The 17,769-nt window shown below is 50.8% G+C and overlaps 6 protein-coding genes across 6 annotated transcripts; 3 read left to right on the top strand and 3 right to left on the bottom strand.

Moving 5' to 3' along the window:
- Positions 1–5,170: 5,170 nt before the first annotated feature.
- On the bottom strand, positions 5,171–6,130 carry PtrM4_058670 (Grp1-Fun34-YaaH multi-domain protein; the record flags this gene model as incomplete). The annotated part of the gene is made up of 5 exons (XM_001932654.1): positions 5,171–5,267; positions 5,322–5,523; positions 5,583–5,693; positions 5,753–5,948; positions 5,996–6,130. 5 exons carry the CDS (start codon positions 6,128–6,130, stop codon positions 5,171–5,173), a joined length of 741 nt encoding a protein of 246 aa, XP_001932689.1.
- A 1,073-nt stretch (positions 6,131–7,203) lies between these two features.
- Positions 7,204–8,779, top strand: PtrM4_058660 (methanesulfonate monooxygenase; the record flags this gene model as incomplete). The annotated part of the gene is made up of 2 exons (XM_066105415.1): positions 7,204–7,218; positions 7,658–8,779. The coding sequence occupies 2 exons, from the start codon at positions 7,204–7,206 to the stop codon at positions 8,777–8,779; spliced, it is 1,137 nt and encodes a 378-aa protein (XP_065964042.1).
- A 124-nt stretch (positions 8,780–8,903) lies between these two features.
- PtrM4_058650 (TT-ORF1 multi-domain protein) lies at positions 8,904–10,085 on the bottom strand (the record flags this gene model as incomplete). Its single annotated transcript, XM_001932652.2, has 3 exons — positions 8,904–9,633; positions 9,682–10,017; positions 10,066–10,085. The coding sequence occupies 3 exons, from the start codon at positions 10,083–10,085 to the stop codon at positions 8,904–8,906; spliced, it is 1,086 nt and encodes a 361-aa protein (XP_001932687.2).
- Positions 10,086–10,979: 894 nt separating this feature from the next.
- Positions 10,980–11,666, bottom strand: PtrM4_058640 (Atrophin-1 multi-domain protein; the record flags this gene model as incomplete). The annotated part of the gene is made up of 1 exon (XM_001932651.1): positions 10,980–11,666. One exon carries the CDS (start codon positions 11,664–11,666, stop codon positions 10,980–10,982), a length of 687 nt encoding a protein of 228 aa, XP_001932686.1.
- A 1,294-nt stretch (positions 11,667–12,960) lies between these two features.
- On the top strand, positions 12,961–13,999 carry PtrM4_058630 (uncharacterized protein; the record flags this gene model as incomplete). Its single annotated transcript, XM_001932650.2, has 3 exons — positions 12,961–13,327; positions 13,387–13,897; positions 13,942–13,999. The coding sequence occupies 3 exons, from the start codon at positions 12,961–12,963 to the stop codon at positions 13,997–13,999; spliced, it is 936 nt and encodes a 311-aa protein (XP_001932685.2).
- Positions 14,000–15,312: 1,313 nt separating this feature from the next.
- Positions 15,313–16,878, top strand: PtrM4_058620 (UhpC, Sugar phosphate permease; the record flags this gene model as incomplete). Its single annotated transcript, XM_001932649.1, has 3 exons — positions 15,313–15,504; positions 15,552–15,877; positions 15,933–16,878. The coding sequence occupies 3 exons, from the start codon at positions 15,313–15,315 to the stop codon at positions 16,876–16,878; spliced, it is 1,464 nt and encodes a 487-aa protein (XP_001932684.1).
- Between the last annotated feature and the right edge of the window lie 891 nt (positions 16,879–17,769).

The raw sequence follows: 17,769 nt of genomic DNA, 5'->3' as shown, positions 1-17,769 counted from the left end.
ATCCCATTGGGCTTGTATATCGGACGGGCACGGCATGCTAGCATGGGCGGGTCTGGACGGTTTGGCACGTTGTCCATTTCTTTTTCCACCCCTGAAAGCGAGACCCAAGACATCGGGACGACCCGCCGTTGTGCTGGTTGGTACCATCATGTCCGCGTACTGGGGCTGTCGCGGCTCAAATGCTATACACGCCAAGCTAGAAACAAAGAAAGACGAGGTTTCGTGACCACGCACCGTTTTATGGAAAGCTTTGAATACACAAAGTCGTAGGTCATTGTGACAGTCAGCAGGCTGAGAAAGTAGGCGAAGATGATACCGCGGAGGCTGCCATAATCGCAGGGGCAAAGATGCCAATTGCCGGGCTTAGACGTTAGATGATAGGCTATGATGACATTACGGGAATGTCGTTTGCGTCTCTGAGCTCTTGGCAACTAAGTCGCAGCTACCTACACCGATGCCGTTTCAGGCGAGAGCAGAGACATGCGTCAGGTTTGGCCAATCAACGATACTCGTTTGACTTTATTGACGGACTTGGCACTGTTAAGCTCATGGCCTTCCTTTTGGGGCGATAAAGCAAAATGCTCAGGAAGGGCTGTATCATGACATGGCGATTTCGTCCGGGCCCAGTTCTATTGGACCACACCAAGGGGTGGACACAATTGACGTGCGACTTCGGTTGCAATCATTTGCAGCAGTCACAATACCGTGCATCCGCTGACCACCCAAGACCCGCTAGCATTAAGCTTAAAAGCACGTTAAGTGCTGAAACCACCTCCTTCTTTGGGATCTAGCATGATGCAGACCAATATAGCCGACCTTGCCATTAGCCACACCGTAGATAAGAGGCAACAGATCAAAAAGCTTGGCGAAAACGCTGGTGGCCTTGCCGAACCTCGAGGGAGTGCCGTTATTGTCTCGCAAATGGGGCGCTATCTTGCGCAATCGCCTTGCGCTCTGTAATAAAAGACATGAGAAGAGAGTAGGTTTGACTGAAGAGATACAAGCACAAAAAGAAGTAGCCCGGACTACAAACTGCAGTGTGTTGCGATAGGAAGGAGAACCTAATCCCACGGATAATGCAGTGGGCGCGCTCCTTCAAGCCTCGTCCAGAACATCTCGGGTCCTTCATACGTGGTGTCTAGCCACTGTGTCGATCGCAAGGCCGCAAGCGAGTGACGGTCGTCTCGAGGATCCACCTGCCCCTTGTGTCAAGCACTCCGCCCACCAAGAGGACCTACAAGCCGCCTCTGGGGTCGGCTCGACTGCTGTAGCTGGACGTCGGTTTGTGGTGTTGTGGCAGTGGGCGCCTCGCGTCGGAGATTCGGAGCTTTGTCGGCGCCTACAGGGCTTGGCGTTCTGAGATCAAACATCCCACTAGCATGTGACGTTGTTCAATAGGTACCGGTACATGTGTCATTTCGGACCATCTCACGACCTGGCAAGCGTAAAAGGTATCAAAGAAACGCGTTTCATGTCAGGTTCCACTACTTCTTACCATTGGGACGGTGGTAGCCCTACGTCTCCAGAGCCCGGGTACGCTCCTGAGTCAAGGGTCAAGTCCACGCGCAACTTAGAAGGTGCACAGCAGCTCATCACTTGACTGGTAGACATCTTGGCCAGCTAGCTCATTGAAAGCTTAGTTTCTCTTCAAATACCGTGGCGGCATGACACAGTGGAATCCCACTCACTAAGCAGCCTTGGATTGTTTTCTCTGCCACAGACCCAGTCAGCATATAAGTAAACAAAGCGATGATGTGGCTATCGGTATCAAAATCGACATCGGCATCGGAAATTGACAGAATCCAAGGAGCAACTCTCCAGGCAGATTATGCACTTCGGCATGGCTTAGCCAACATTCGGCTCATGTGCGTCATTCACCACATATGCATCTACCCACATGCATATCGCCTGATTTGCCATGGCTCAAATTTCCCCGGTTGCCGACTGAAAACTACACTAATAGCTCTCTAGTGCCCGAAGCAGGAGCCCGGAGATCAAGACGTATCTGAGACCCTGCGACGATCTACATACAAGCTTTAAAGACCTTCCCTGACCGTCCATGCTCCGTTAATGCCAAGACCTTATCGTGTCCAGCGCTTATGCCGGTTCTTGACCCCACTGCTTCGCCGTTGTGTGGATGCACGGCAGTGCTTTAGGTAAGAATACAAGGGGGTGGCGGCTCGCGTTAGCTTACTCCCTCCAGGTACGCTCGGGCATCCGGGTACCTGTCTACATCTCTCGTGGCTTCAACATGTGCGGTTCGAGATCCAGGTACATCTTGAACTTGGTGGCCAGTTGATATCATTAGGCGGTCTCGTACGAAAAGTCTCGTATGAAAATCGTGAGCACCTCCATGTCCAAGTGGCAATCTACTGTTGCGAACTGCCTTCCTCATTGGTATTCAACACGCCATTGGATCGATCGAACAGGTAAAACCCTTCTTGGGAAATTGGCTCCGATTGCGCAAGATTCGCCGGCTTCCATCAATAGTAGTTTTGCCAAGTCCGATAAGTGTCGAGAACAACGGAGCACCTATCTATAGTCAGCTGCGCAAGAGCGATTGCTCCTTCCTAATCCTGATTGTCGACTATCAGACATCTTGGTTACTATCCAGATGAGAGTATCACGAGACATGCAGAATTCACAACAAAGCATTATCCGCAACAGGTGGCTTATGTCACTATCTGAATAACTCACCGATTGCTCTCTAACAGTGCTCGCGGTAGAATTCAGAGTGCCTACATGCGAACCCATCAGATCTGCGTGTCGTTCTCACAATCTGGAAGATCTTCCGCAAATGATCTTCCCGGGACCATCGGATGTGTCGATCAAGACTATCACTTCCTGTTCCTTATCGCGAATCACCCGCCAGTCTCCTTCCTATTCTTTTCATCCCGCGCCGACGTAATAAATATATGTTTTTCACCAGAACTTCACTATGCAGTTCCATATGGCCACCTTGAGCACCGATACATTGTTATCATATAGCCACATTGACCACTGAAACATTGTTATCTCCGACAGCCTTCTGGCTATAACTGTAAGGGGCTAGACCCCAGCGGCTGTATCGATGACGATACACAGATGACTGATCAAGAGATGCCTTGTAACAGAGTGGATTTGACAAAGAGCTACAAAAGGATGCTAGCTGTACATAAATACAGGAGCGGACCGAAGATGGGCCGAAGTAGAATTAGATGGATGATGACAGAAACCTATAGATGTATCTCGAAGGAATCGCATGACGACAGCTACGCACACAGCGTAGCGCATGTAATAGGCTCAGCCTGTTACAATAACGGCACCATATATGTCAGCGCGTACAGCGCCACCCACACCAACACCCCCACGCAGTCCAATGCCATGACTTCCATGTACCTTACCGAAGAAGAAGGTCCCAGACACTGCCTCATGCAATATGCCACTGCACCTTCCCTTGGAGATGCTTGGTATCTTTTGATAAGGTACGCAGGAGTGCTCGTTCGGTTTTCGCCTTCCAGAAGCATGGAACGGCCCGTTCGTGGGTGTGAAGCTGTCTAGCATGCGCATCCTTCATTTCCATTACCGGACGCAGGAACGTGGGCTGGACATTACGGATTATGCAAGGTCCGTACTGCCGAAGTTAAGATGTGGTGGCGAATGGGCTTGTGGTCTGTATGTATGTTTTGTTGTTTGGGGTCATCGTGTAGGAGGTGTGCACTCAATGGTTAGGGGCGTGGAATTGGATGTGGGATGAAAGGTCGTGCATCATAGTTTGGCCATTATAGTGTTGGAATCTTGACCCTTTGAGGTTCTGTATGTGTATATGGGATGGTATAGGTTTAGGGTTCTACTCATAAACCGGCATCTGGCATAATACACTAGCACAACCGGAACAGAGCATCTACTTTCCAGTTAGCAGAGTTGGAGGGTTCGATAGTTTTGTGTCGCAGGAAATTCATTGTGTTCAATGAGTGCCTGTTGTTCTATAAATTGTACTCTGAACAAGTCGAATAGATGGTAGCATACCACACGACAATGCAGTGCGTAGAATGCATCTCGAGGACGAACCATAGTTCAGAGTTTATACATCACAAGTGGATGTACTTACATGTTAGTTTCAGGCACTAGTACAGAGCCCGCGCGGCCGTCATGGTGAGGGCTGTAAGGATAGCACAATGAAAATGCGATATTCTAAGTACGTACCGTGGCCGTTGTATGTTCAACCCCTCTGTTCTTATTTGCTTTTAGTCTCTTTGATCGATTGTTTTGTGGTTGTCTTGTAATTGGGACTACTTGTTTGCTCATTCGTTAGTAGTGTTCAGTGTTGCGCGCTTGATGATGGTTTTATCGCCAATCTGAACTTAATCAACAACAAAGTACTATTCGATCTAGAGCTTCTTACCGGTGCCACAAATTGTGATAGAAACACCAGGCGCAATCATGTCATTGAGGCAGGCGTCACAGTACTGCTTGTCTATTAGATGCTATGTAGGCTTCACTTGTGCTGGTTCCTTGGTCGTTGTCGTTGTGACCACTGCCTCGTACTTCGCCTATAGCCTAGTCGGCATAGTCGTCAACTGGCCTTATTTTTCAAAAAGAATCATTAATCTCATCTGAACTTAGTCGAATCATTGACTAGGTGTTGCATCAAGTGGAAGTGTGGGAGTGTGGTCTTGTTCGGCTTTCTCCTGCTTGGGTGCCTCGCGTTCATCTTCGCATCCATCAAAACATTGGCCATCTTCAGTGGATCATCCGTATTACTTTATGGTAGCGCGAATGTGGGCAATGTTAGGTTGAAAAGCGACTTGGATACCATGTCACTTACTGCGTACCTAGGTATACCTGTAGCACTACGCCCGTATAGTTTTTTATTTACACTATTAACCACCGTGGACACATTGTAGTATACGTGAAATTGTCCCGTTATTTATATTAGAACATTTACAATTAACTGATATCTCGTTTTAGGAAGAAATACAACACAATAGTGGTGTTGGACCAAGCCCACACTAACCCAGATCGGTTACCCCGTGATCGACAGGGCAGCCGCAACGCCATCTACTGCCTCAATCACATCATCCCCCAACTTCCTCTGACCGCCCAATAATAAATCCGCCGCTCGTACATCCATCAACAACCGGCACTTCATCGGCATCGCGCGACACAAGGTCCCACACGTCACTCCCACTCACTGGATCTTCCTAGTCTTTGCAAAGTACCTCGAAGTATCACCAAGCGGCAATTCAACAATCGAATCTTTAAGCAACAGATGAAACATCATATACCTATACCTGTTAGCTTCCGTCGTCGTGAAAATGCTGCGAATGTAAATGTTTTACCAGCCGATTATCCCAGACACGAAGCAAAAACCCCCGCCTCCCTTCTTGAGCGCAAGCGCGCTATTTGGGTGGCCGTCGGCCGCAGCAAAGTAACTCGCAGAGGTGAGCAAGAAACCCAGTTCCACGGTGAAGAAGATGGCGATGAAGACTAGGTTTGTGGGTAATGAGGCGATTAGGAAGGTGAGGGTGAGAACGGTCCACACTATGAACTCATCAATATCTATCGCATTTATTCTTCGTTCGAAGAAAGCAGGGACGTACTGATCATGAAGAAGCCGAGGGCGTTGTTAAGCTGCTTCTTATCATCACCATAGGCTTCGATAACACCGAACGCTGGTGTGAGAATAGCGCCGAAGCCCGCGTAGAATAGACCTGGGATAGTTATGAGTTGTTATTGGTCTTTTGGGCATTGAGGTTGAAACGTGGCGTACCGAAGGAGCTGAAGACGGTGTAGGAGAAGCCGTTTCCGATGGATAGTTCCCACTGTGCGGTTATGACGAGCCCGAAGGCAGCGGCGAAGAAGAAGTTTGCGATGAAGGCGTTGTAGATGGTTACGCCGCGCCATTCCATCAGGCCCAGTGATAGAGTTGTTAATGTTGTTGCGAAGACGCCTATTGGGAGTGCCGTCTACCACAGTTAGCCGGGCTCATATCCGAACTTTCAGGTAGACTTACGCCAGCGCCCAAACTCTTCGGTGCTGCTGCTGGTGCAGAGCCAAACTCGACAGTCCGCTGTTTCTCAACATCAGTGAGACCCACGCCAGTCTTCCCATTACGTTCTAAATCGTCCGTCGAAGTGTAGGTCGCCATGCTCGATTGCTCTGTTACAGCACCCCCATTTCATCATCGATCCACCTCCTTTTTACTTGTGCTTCTGACTATCCCGCCTCTCTTACGTTCACAAAGGCCTAAATGACGTGCTGCAACCATGCAACTTCTACTCCAAACGCGGGCCTCTCAGCCATGGCGATCAGGTCGAGAAAGGCTGAGTATCCGGGCCGTTGTGGATAATCGGCGCATGGTGGTGTTTGTTACAGCGAAGAAGTACCGAGATGTGACGCGCGCTACAATGGCATGATATGGCCATCATTCACAACCGCCAAGGGGAGAAGCATATCAATTACACGAAAGTTATCCAACGAGGCTTTCTACAAAACTCAAGCAATGTTACAGAAAGAACAATTCTCATTCTTAACTATTTGTCTATCTTAAACCGGCGAATAAGCGGTCAAGATACCACATGTAAGCCGGAAGTCACGGATAAAATAGTCTGTCGACGGTTTCGTAAACAACCACACCAGAGATGCAGCTTTTAGCTAACACTCCAAAAGTATACCCTGCCTATTTTACTCCAGCGCTAAACTTATTTCGCTCTACAATCACACCACCATTATATCTCCACTAACAACCACCCATCCTTAACAAAGCTATAGAAAAAAACCTGGTTTCCTAGTGCTTGTCAGAACGTAGGTATACGCCCACTACGCTATGCAACCAAAAAGGTACGTATGATCAGTGAAATCCTGATCATCGTGGTAGAATAGTATATATTGTACACCTCGCATTGCGTAGGCCTGACAGTGCTTAACCGGTTAAAAACTATAAGTAACAATAAGGTGTGGGTGACCCCCAAAAGAGGCCTAAGTTCAATTCTCCGATAATTCGAGGAGATTGTTTCGTCTTTTTTGCTGTTTTTTAATGTAGAAAAAATGTAGTCAACTAGTTAGGTGTTGATTTATAAAGCCGTAGGTAATAAGCCTATGTAGATGGAGCTTAATAGCCTAATAAATGTAACAACGAATACAAACTGAAAATCGTCCTTTTCCCAAGTAAAGTATAGAGTATAACTAACTAACGTATGTAAGATCTTAGCCCCAATCCCCATGAACGCATGTACCGTACTCCATACCCCGCATCCCATGGCATGATGATCCTAGTCCAAGCACGCAATCTCCTACCCCAATGCGCACATCACGTCAAAGCGGAGTAAAGGACGACGTGTGGTGGTGGCGCCATCTCTCGACATCATGGTGCAAAACCGTTCTTTTGCAGGATTGGAGTAGAACACACACGTCTGATTATTGGATTTCCGTTTGACTATATATATGGTTGTAGCACATAATGGCGACGCAACATACACACAAGAGAGTAAAAACGCAACATACGGATACGGATACCACAATGGCGGAGAGCAATGATAACAACAGTGTCGCGTATACACCCGCCGAACCACTACCTATAAACTCGGATCCAAACCGCGTGTTATTCGCGTAAGTCCCTCCCCTCAGTAAACTCAACACCCTCTCCACCACACCCTCAACTCACATCAACAACCAGATACTGGGCCCCCAACGTATCCGGCGGCCTCGTAATCTCCAAAGTCCCCCCAACGAACAAACTGGGACCTCCCCCTCCAACATCCGCTACGCCCGGCTCGCCGAAACGCACGGCTTCGAATACGCCCTCACGCAAATCCGCTTCACAGCCGCCTACGGCGCGACCAACCAACACGAAAGCATCACGCTGTCGCAAGCGCTGCTGCACCACACGGAGCGACTAAAAGTCATCGCGGCTATCCTACCAGGTCCGCTCACGCCCGTCGTCGTGGCCAAGCAAATCGCGTCCATTGACAACTACACCAACGGGCGCGTCGCCGTGAACATAGTGTCCGGGTGGAATAAATCCGAATTCATGTCCATTGGCGAGTGGTGGCTGGAGCACGCGGAGCGGTACCGGCGGTCCAACGAGTTTATCCGGTGTTTGCGCGGGATATGGACGGCGGGGGCGGACGAAGGGTTTACGTTCAGAGGAGATTTTTACCGCTTTACAAAGTATCATCTCAGTCCGAAGCCGCTGCAGAAGCCACACCCGGAGATTTTTCAAGGTGGCAATAGCGATGATGCGAGGGTGAATGGCGCCGAGGTGAGCGATTGGTACTTTATGAATGGGAACAACTTGGATGGTTTTCGCGAGCAGATTGCTGATGTCAAGGCGCGGGCGGCGAGGGTGGGGCGGGAGTCCGAGGTCAGATTCGCGGTTAATGGGTTCGTGATTGTGAGGGATACCGAGGAAGAGGCGTTTCACGTGCTGCGTGAGATACAGGGCAAGGCGGATACGGAGGCGGTGGCTGCGTTTGCGCATGCGGTTAAGCAGGCGGGTGCCAGTACGGGGAATAAAAAGGGCATGTGGGCGGATAGTAAGGCTGAGGATTTGGTGCAGTATAATGATGGGTTCAAGACGAAACTGATTGGCACGAAGGAGCAGATTGCCGATCGGATCTTGCTGCTCAAGGCGCTGGGTGTGGGCTTGGTGCTTACGGCATTTTTGCACTACGAGGAAGAGGTTGAGCGGTTTGGGAAGGAGGTGCTGCCGTTGGTGAGGCAGTTGGAGGCAGAGGGGAGGGGGAGGGATGTAGAGGATGAGATTGCGAGGACAGGGTGGGTGTATGAGAAGAAGTGAGGAGTGCGGTAGGAAAGGCGTTGAGGAAGATGCTGAAGTATGCAAATCTAAAATCTAAAAGATAGTTCAATAACACATGAAGAGAAGCGTGCAAGTGTACATGTGGAAGAACAAAACTGATACCTTAGCGGCCCTCCAGCCTCAAGCGATCCCGACTTCTGCCCTCGTCCCGCCTTGCGACGAGAAACCACAAACTGCTAATCCAACAAAGCACTACACCAACCCATGTCTGTGCTGGACTCTTGAACAGAGTAATAGCAACGAGTTGAAACGCGCCTCTCGGAACAGCCACAAAAGTTGCTGACAGCGGCGAAGTGGCCCTGACCAGCAGCAGCATGCCCGAGAAGACGGCCCACGATCCCATACCACCAAACAACATCATGGCCCAGAAAAAGGGCACATCAAGGAAGGGAATGTTGTGGTAGATGTGCGGGACCTCGCCGGAGAGGACAACAATGGGCGTCAGAATCATCAGCGAGAGGATAGAAGTGTAGTGTAGGGTGCGGTAGAAAGCGCGAGTTTCCTCCCTATTGCCTGCCTCTTCTCCGCTCGTCGGGTATCCGGTGAGGACATCGCCCGACGGCACGAGGCCGGCGACAATAGTGCGGTATGTACGGAGAAGGAGAATTGGGTATAGAGCGACGAAGATGGAGGAGAAGACGCCGGCGACGACCGACTCCCAGGTGACGCGGACGTTTGAGCGGTACGAGGCGAAGAAGAGGTTTAGGGTAGCGACGAGGGCGGAGGAGAGGGTGCTGGCGTTGAAGTTTTCCTTTTGGAGGACGCAGGAGAAGATGATGGCGAGGGGCGTTATGCCGATGCGGGCGAGTTGGTAGGTTGGGAGGGGCGCGTAGCTAGTATGTGTTAGTCTGTGTGGGTGTGTATAGACGCGAACGACATACGCAAACGAAAAGTTGCTCAGTAGCACTTTTACGACAAAGACTACGGCGAGTGGAAGCACCTGCTTTGCAACTTGCCAATCAAACTCGAATAGACCGCCGCCTGCAATGCCTCCTGAGCCATTCGACAGCCAGCGTGCGAAGGCGGAGATGCCAGGCTTCCTACTGCCTCTAAAGGCTCCCCCCTGTGGTGCTGCTGGTTGCGAGGGCGGCACGGCGGCCCCGAAGCCAACGAAATGTAGAGGGTTGCTGGAGAAGCGCAGGAGGCTCGAGATGAGGATGAGGAGGATATGGGTGATGATGAGCTGGAGGTACGACTGCGTGAGAGGGAATGGGAATCTAGTCTCCTGTTAGCCTATGCCACCCACTTGAGACGTATTCCCTCACTTGTAGACGCCTGTCAGCATGATGAAGCGGTTCATGAGCAACAATCCAAAGCTACAGCCTCCAATCCAAAAGACCAGCAATCCAATCCACAACTGCCAGCCCTGCCACGTGCCAAAGAAGAAGGCACCTGGGCCCCCTTGTTGCCAGAAGCCTCGAAAGGCGCTGCTTCCTTTGCCTACATGATGGCTGACTAACGGCCGTATGCTGCTCGCCGCTTCATAGTCATCGTCCTCGTCCTCGCTCTGTGCGGCGCTTCGATTGCGCGGGTATGGGCTGTTGCTGCGACTCCCAATGTCAATCAGCGGCACGGCAGGCTGCAATTCCGACTGCGAGTTGTGTGTCGAGTGAGAGCGTCGAGACGTCTCCATTTGGGCGTAAAACTCGACGTCGGAGTGATCCGTGTCGTCGAGAGAGCTGGCGCTGTTATTGCGTCTACGCGCATAAGTGTCCTTTCTCTTTCTGTCCTGGGCCGGGATCTGTGCCGCCGCGCTACGTGAGAGATTGCTGAGGAAGTCGAGGGGTTTACGGAAAGTGTTCTGGGTCGTCCGAGTGAAAGCACGCGTGGAATTCATCATGGCCGCTGCATTGCGCAAAGGAAAGAAGGCGACGACATGCTGACGGTTTGGCCCTGGCCTGGTCATAAAAGTTGAGCACAGGCAGATACGAGGCCATTGGACCCTGGCCTCAAGCTTGGCCTGGGCTTATCACGTGTCCTCGCGAGGAATGTGGGAAACACCAACATGGCTTAGTCCATTATTTGACCATCTTCCGATTGCCCTCGCCGACGGAGCGGGTCGCTAACTTGACCGGGACCGGAGATTTATTTTCTTTGGGTCGAAGGATTCGCTTGCACCTTGGGCGGAACATGCGCCAGACTACCAACAACACTTCAACATTCCATGAACATCAGATTATCATTGGTACAATATCTTGCTGGCCTTTTGCGATTCCACAGCATCCACCTCATGAAGCTGGCCATACGCGACCGGTCGCGGCATCCCTGTACTGCTCTTCCCCCTCTCCCCATCCTGACTATCGTGTCTCTCCCTGCCATCCTGCTCCTCAAAAATCACCGGATCCACACCCTTCCATCCAAGCGCAATCTTCTCCTCGACCATCTTTACAACCTTGTTGCAGACCTCCCTATGCGCCTCCTCCATCTTCCCCTTGACAAACGGCATCAGCCACCATGAACACGTCACTTCCACGTCCTCGACAAGAACCCATTCCGCATCGCCCACATCACCCCCCTCTCCCTCAATCTCACTGCCCACATCCCCTCCCCGAATGACCCTAAACTCCGCCCGCACCGTCACACCCGCCGCCGCATCCGCTCGCGTCTTGATCCCATGGCGCGTGTCCTGGAAGCTAGAGGGAAAGGTAATGTACTTTTTGCCGTAAGAGCCGATACCAGGGCACCACGTTATGCACTCTGTGACGTTGTACGTCGAAAGTGGGTACTGGTCTGGAGGATACCAATAAGTATCTTTGAGCGTCGCGGGAGGTGTGGAAGGCGCCTTGGTGTGTCCGCATGTTAGGGCTTGTAGGTTGAGTGCTGTAGAGTGGTCATGCAGAGCTGCCACGACGCATTCTGGTGGCATGTGAGAGGGAATTCGATGAGCGACATGGAGGTTGTGTTTAGCGCTCATGACTGGACCGGCTGAGGCTGCGAGATTGATCGTGAATATAACCTGGTGGTTGAGACGGATTTGCGATGACAGTATGGTGTCGCGAGTAGCGAGAGTTTGGAGTCGAGTCAGCCGTGTTGCACGCAGTGGGACAAGTCGTAATGGTAAGTAATGCGTATTTCTCCAATTAGAAACTACAATTAACAAAAGCTAGTAGTTTGATAGTGTGATGTGATGTGATGATCGGGGCAAGCAGGAATAGATAAGCCCAAAGCCCGAGGATGAGTGAGCAAGGGGGCGTGGCTGTGTGTGGAGAGTGCTGATGCATATTGTGTTGCTGACTGAGGCGCTGCTAACTAGAGGTGAAACGGGACTTTCGGCCTTCTGTGACAAAGTTCCATCCTGGTCGAAGCGCACATGTCATGGCGCGCGGCGGCTTCTCCGCTGTACCTACCACCCGGGTGTTATAAATTACTGGACATAGTAGTGTAAAATAGCCACTGTAGTCGCCAGACACGTCTATTGGGTGCTTACCTACACTGTCCAGTGTTTTATGTCACCCAGGTGCTATCGTTTCTGGGGCGAGTCGTGCACACGTCGTGGACGCACGTGACGTCACAGTCTGACTGAAGCTGATACACCGCTCTCGCCCACATGTCCGCATCTTGACTCTATGCTTTGATGTGGGTTCTGCTGTGTCGTAGTCGCTGTCACCAACATTCATGCTTTACGGTATGTCCCTCGAACTTCTATGCACGTTATTTGACCCAGCGACGTGGCATCGTCTAGGTGCGTCATTACTACCGGCGGTACAGGCATGCACCTAGCTTGTCAACACTTCAATCAGGCTGTGAACGCACTAGAGACACCCAAAAGAGGTTGCTTTTTGTGTAATAGGGCCGCACCGAGGTCAGCACAGACCCTGACCCGAAAGCGGACCCCATAGTATCCGGAAAATGATTGATAGTCGTTTACTGTCCGGATAGCGCTATAGTTGTGGTAATATGACAAGGCACGTGTTTCTACTCTGAACTATGCGCAATATGCTGACACAATAGAGTCGCAACAGATTGGCGAGAAACACAGAACGAGCAAACATTCCACTGCCGTGTGACAATGTGTGAGCATGGTGATCTGAAACGGGGAGCTCCCATATGCTGTGTAACAGTGACTGCGCCTCGCTCGTGCTTTCAAGTCGAGGTATTGCTGTGCGGGACAGTCATTCCTCTCTTTTGCTCAAGGTCGAAATCTATTCATCTCTTCCATAATGCTTGAGAAGGCATCTAATCTGGTGGGAAAGAAGAGGAGGAAAGCGTCGTCGCCATTTACACATGCCTGGAAGAATCATCCGCGGGGGTATCCGATGTTGGCGGAGCGCATCGCAGTAAAGCCCGAAACAGGTATTTACCGTCGATTCGACGCCCTCAATGCTCGACACCTACTCTATCTCCAAGCAGAACTTTGTATCCTGGAGAAAGACATACAGGAGCAGGAGAAATCGGACAGAAATGATAAATGCGGGAAACGGACGACCTTCGCCACGGATTACCAAAGAATGTTGGAAAGACCGTCAGATGAGGAGAATCCACAACTCGAGTTGATTCAGGAGATGCATGAAAAGTTGAACAGGTACAGTAAGTGAGTACACCTGGACTCTGACACGACAATTTGTTGACGTTGAGGTGATGTACAGACAAAGCGCTCATACAGCTGTCTATACTCCACAAGTTGGAAAGGCCGGACAGTTTCGACCTCAACGATATCCAGTGGTTCCTGCAAAGCAAGGATCTTGAGCCAGACTTTCTCGTAGGCGGGGACTCAAGGACGTGGGGCTTCCCGGACGAGCCCGATGACCACCCACCCGACCTTGTTGGCGTCCGTCAGCGCAAGAAAGAAGACGACTTCTCTCGCTTCATATCGGAGAATGCGATACACCTCTTCAAGTGCGGCCTCGGCCGTCTAAAAAAGGACGACGCACATCTGGGTAGAAAGGTGTACTATGATTCCACTGTGCTGAGGGTAACATCTTGGATGACGTGTATCTTGGCGTCGATGCTGCCTATTGCTTCGATACTAGTCCTGGTACATCTCGAATCGCTAAAGACGAAACTCTTGGTGGTTGGTATTTTCAACGTACTGACAAGCGTATGCCTAAGGACGTTTACCGGTGCTACACGCTCTGAGGTCTTTTCTGTGACAGCTGCGTGAGTGTACCTTCTGTGTTACGTGTATAGGCTGACAATTGTAGTTTTGCTGCTGTTCAGGTTGTGTTCGTGAGCGGAACAGACAGCAAGCTCAGCGGCTGATCAGCCCGAATGACATTGCGGTGCCCACAAGTGACCTCGGGATCGTGATGCTTCTCGCAGAGACGCGGGCAGGTATACGGATCGATCCATCCGTCTGAGAAAAGGAGCGAGCAAAATACATCCGTCGTTTCAGTATTCGAAGAGAGGCGAAAGACGTCGTTTGGAGAATTCGCCAAGCACAGATATACCTAGGTACCGAGGCAGTAATCGACGGAATGAAAGTAGAAATAGGAAAGTCTAGATTCTAGCAACGCATTTCAACGTCTTATTGCAAGAAATGTCCTGATTGCGCCAATCAAACCATGTCCAGGTGGAGCCTTGGACCCTGACATCCGAGCGTTCCATGCCAAGACACCCCCAGTCGCGCTAAACTACCCACATCTGACCTCTCCCTGCTGCGAAAACACCAACCGCAGGCCACTCCGCTCTGACAGGACCGATTGCATCCCATGAGCGCCAGGAGTGCCTCGTACGTGATGTCGCTTACTATATCACCACCAATTACCCAACTGGCCAATTCCTATGGAATCATGCCAGAAACTAGTCGGCCCGTGGCCATGGCAGCTACTTGGCTAGGTCGTCACATGCCATCAAATCTCTCAATACCTTCGCATACCCCCTATGCCTGTTACCACGATTGAATACACACACAGTAAGGTGGAATGTCTACGATACGAACCGATCTGATCTTATGTGACTGCAACCACGACTTGATGCCTGTAATGCCGATCCATCCCAACTCCAACATCTGATCCAGGATCCCGGACATCCGCAATGCTAAGAAACGTCAGCGTAAGCCAAGTATAACCCCGCAATCTGGCCATTGTACCGTATTCTGGGCAGGGATTCTGAACATATCACCATGTGTTCTCGGGTGCCACAATTGGGTCTCAAGACTTGTCGCAAGGTTCACGGTATTTGAATCAGGCGCCAACAGCTCGGCACGATACCGATCGGGAGGCATTGCCTGTGACATGCATAGCGGAACCCTATGATTCAAGGCGCAGTTCCCCACCTAGGGCATCTCTCCTAACCCCAGATCCATCCTACCGATATTGAAGGGTTGGGTTGTCTCGGACCATATCTTTTCACGGAAGCGAAGCTACGGACCGCCAAGTTTTATGATGCACCTCCCCGGAAAGAGGCTCGGAAGAGCAATACTATTGACTAAAACTCCAGATCTACGCCGATGATCCTGGTCGGTGCCGTGTCCTTATAAGGAAATGGATGTTCGCAACACTGACAAACTTTCGGTTGACGTCTCTTCAACTCTCCCCTATACTTGCATATTGATCCCTCACGACTGAAGCACGATGAGCGACCGCGAATACAAAGGGTCGCAAGACGAGAAGGAAGAGGCATATAGTCCGCCTGCCACATACAGCAATGCGACGGACTATGAGTTCGACCAGGTTGAGGAAAAGAGGCTGATACGTAAAATCGATTGGAGACTACTGCCCATTCTTGGCGCCCTTTACTCCATTGCACTGATTGACCGAACCAATGTATGTCATCGCTCTCACAGCATTGTTCAACCACTGACCCGACTTAGGTATCCAACGCGCGAGTTGCAGGGATGGACAGGGACCTAAAACTCTTCATCGGAGACCGATACACAATCGTCTTGGTTATGTTTTTTCCTACATACTTCCTGCTCGAGCTTCCATCCAATCTGGTTCTGAGGAAAGTCGGAAGCGCCAATTGGCTCTCCTTCATTGCCTTATCGTGGGGTGCTGTCATGATCGGGCAAGGTTTTGTCAAGAGCTGGATCTCGCTTACCATATGTCGTGTGTTGCTTGGAGCCTTCGAGGCGGGCTTCTTCCCGGGCTGTGTATATCTCATTACCTGCTGGTATAAACGATACGAAGTACAGAAACGGTAAGCCATCTTCTCCTCGCCATCCTCTAATAATCACCACTTATACCATGTCCAGATTGGGCGGCTTCTACCTCTTCTCAGTTGGCATTGGCGGCGTTGCAAACATCCTGGCATACGGCCTCATGCAAATGGATGGCACTGCCGGCATCCGCGGCTGGTCTTGGATTTTCATTATTGAGGGGATCATTACATGCGTCGTCGCCATCATGGCATGGTTCATGATTCTGGATTTCCCCGACAAGGCCGAAAAGACAGGCTTCCTCACCTCAGCCGAAGCGAAAGCGATCCTATACCGAATCGAAGAAGATCGAGGAGATTCGGTAGCAGACCCCCTGACATGGCCCAAGTTTTTCGAACACCTAAAAGACCTAAAGCTGTGGGCATACGGCACACTCTTCATGGGCGCCACAATGCCAGCCTACGCATTCTCCTACTTCCTACCCGTCATCCTAATCGGCATGGGCTACTCCGCCGGCGCCGCAAACGCTCTCTCCGCGCCCCCTTCCTTCGCCGCCATGATCGTCGCCTTCTTCTTCGCCTGGATGGGCGACAAATACCGCGTGCGCGCCCCCATCATCGTCACGCAATGCCTAATCACCATGACGGGCCTCATGATTGTCGCATACTCGACCAACAACGGCGCCCGCTACTTCGGCACCTTCCTCGGTGTCGCCGGCTGCCAGGGCAACATTCCCGCCATCCTCGCCTACCAGAGCAACAACATCCGCGGCCAGAGTAAACGCGCGGTCGGTAGCGCTCTGCAGATTGGCTTTGGTGCTATTGGTGGCATCCTTGCGTCCACGACGTTTAAGCAAAAGGAAGCGCCGTTGTATAGGACGGGGCTTTGGGTCACGGCCGCTCTGCAGTTTTGGATGATTTTCGTGCTGGGCTGTACGAGTGTGTATTTTTGGAGGAAGAATGGGGTTGTTGATGCGCAGGCGGCGAATGGGGAGGCTTTGGATGAGAGGGAGGGGCAGGCAGGGTTTAAGTATACTTTGTAGGAAGTTGGGGGATGAGATATCGGTTTTTGTGTATATATGTTTGGCATTACGATGAAGTGTTTTTTGTGATCCGAACTATGTTGGTATTGTTGTTGTAGAGTGGAGAGTGTGCTGTGTGCCTTTAGAGTAGACTGAGAGTAGTCACGCACCGTGATCGTCGTCGATCATCGTATGCGACATCTCGATGACCCTTTCTCTTTCCGAACCCATTACACTCAGTGAGGGAAATTGTCGCCTGGTAGATATGCTGCTACTTGTGTTATACGTGGGCTCTCCCATTAATGTCATCATTTTCTGAGAATGTTGTCGTGGATGGAGCAGCAGATATCATCACACATAATACTGACTGATTTTCACCGCGGACTCTAGTTTGCGCGCGAAAATATTCGTGCTATATGACAATTAAGTTTCTGAGCCGTCTCGCCTGTATGTTTGATCTAGCGAGAATCGGGGATGATTGTAGTGACTTCAACACGTGTCGCGAGCAATCGTCTACGCTGTTCATGCTCATTCGAACGTGAACAAGATCATCTGGAGTGATACGGAGCATGATATGGTATAGCAATCTGATATCTGCTACATTGTATATGAAGAAAAGTAGAGTGCAGCTATGATATCAGCCAATCCATTGTTCAGGACCTTCTCACTAACGACTTTTCTAGATCCATGGCAACAGCCGGCCACCGAGGGCAAAAATTACAACGTGCTAGTCAAAAGAGTCTTATAGGGGCAGACAGGCAAAGGGACTTACTAATAAAGCTCCGGAACGACGCCAAAGCCCTGCCGACAGGCTGGATTTGTTGTGGACTGACTCAAGCGACACAACCAGCCGCCCCAAATCACCGCACCCAAATGATTCCAAGCAGTAGCAGAAGCATCCCGGTTTCGAGC

The sequence above is a fragment of the Pyrenophora tritici-repentis genome, chromosome 2 (assembly GCF_003171515.1).
Source record: "Pyrenophora tritici-repentis strain M4 chromosome 2, whole genome shotgun sequence".
NCBI lineage: Eukaryota > Fungi > Ascomycota > Dothideomycetes > Pleosporales > Pleosporaceae > Pyrenophora > Pyrenophora tritici-repentis.
Note: the sequence above shows the minus strand (reverse complement) of the source record. Positions and strands in the feature narration are given on the sequence as shown.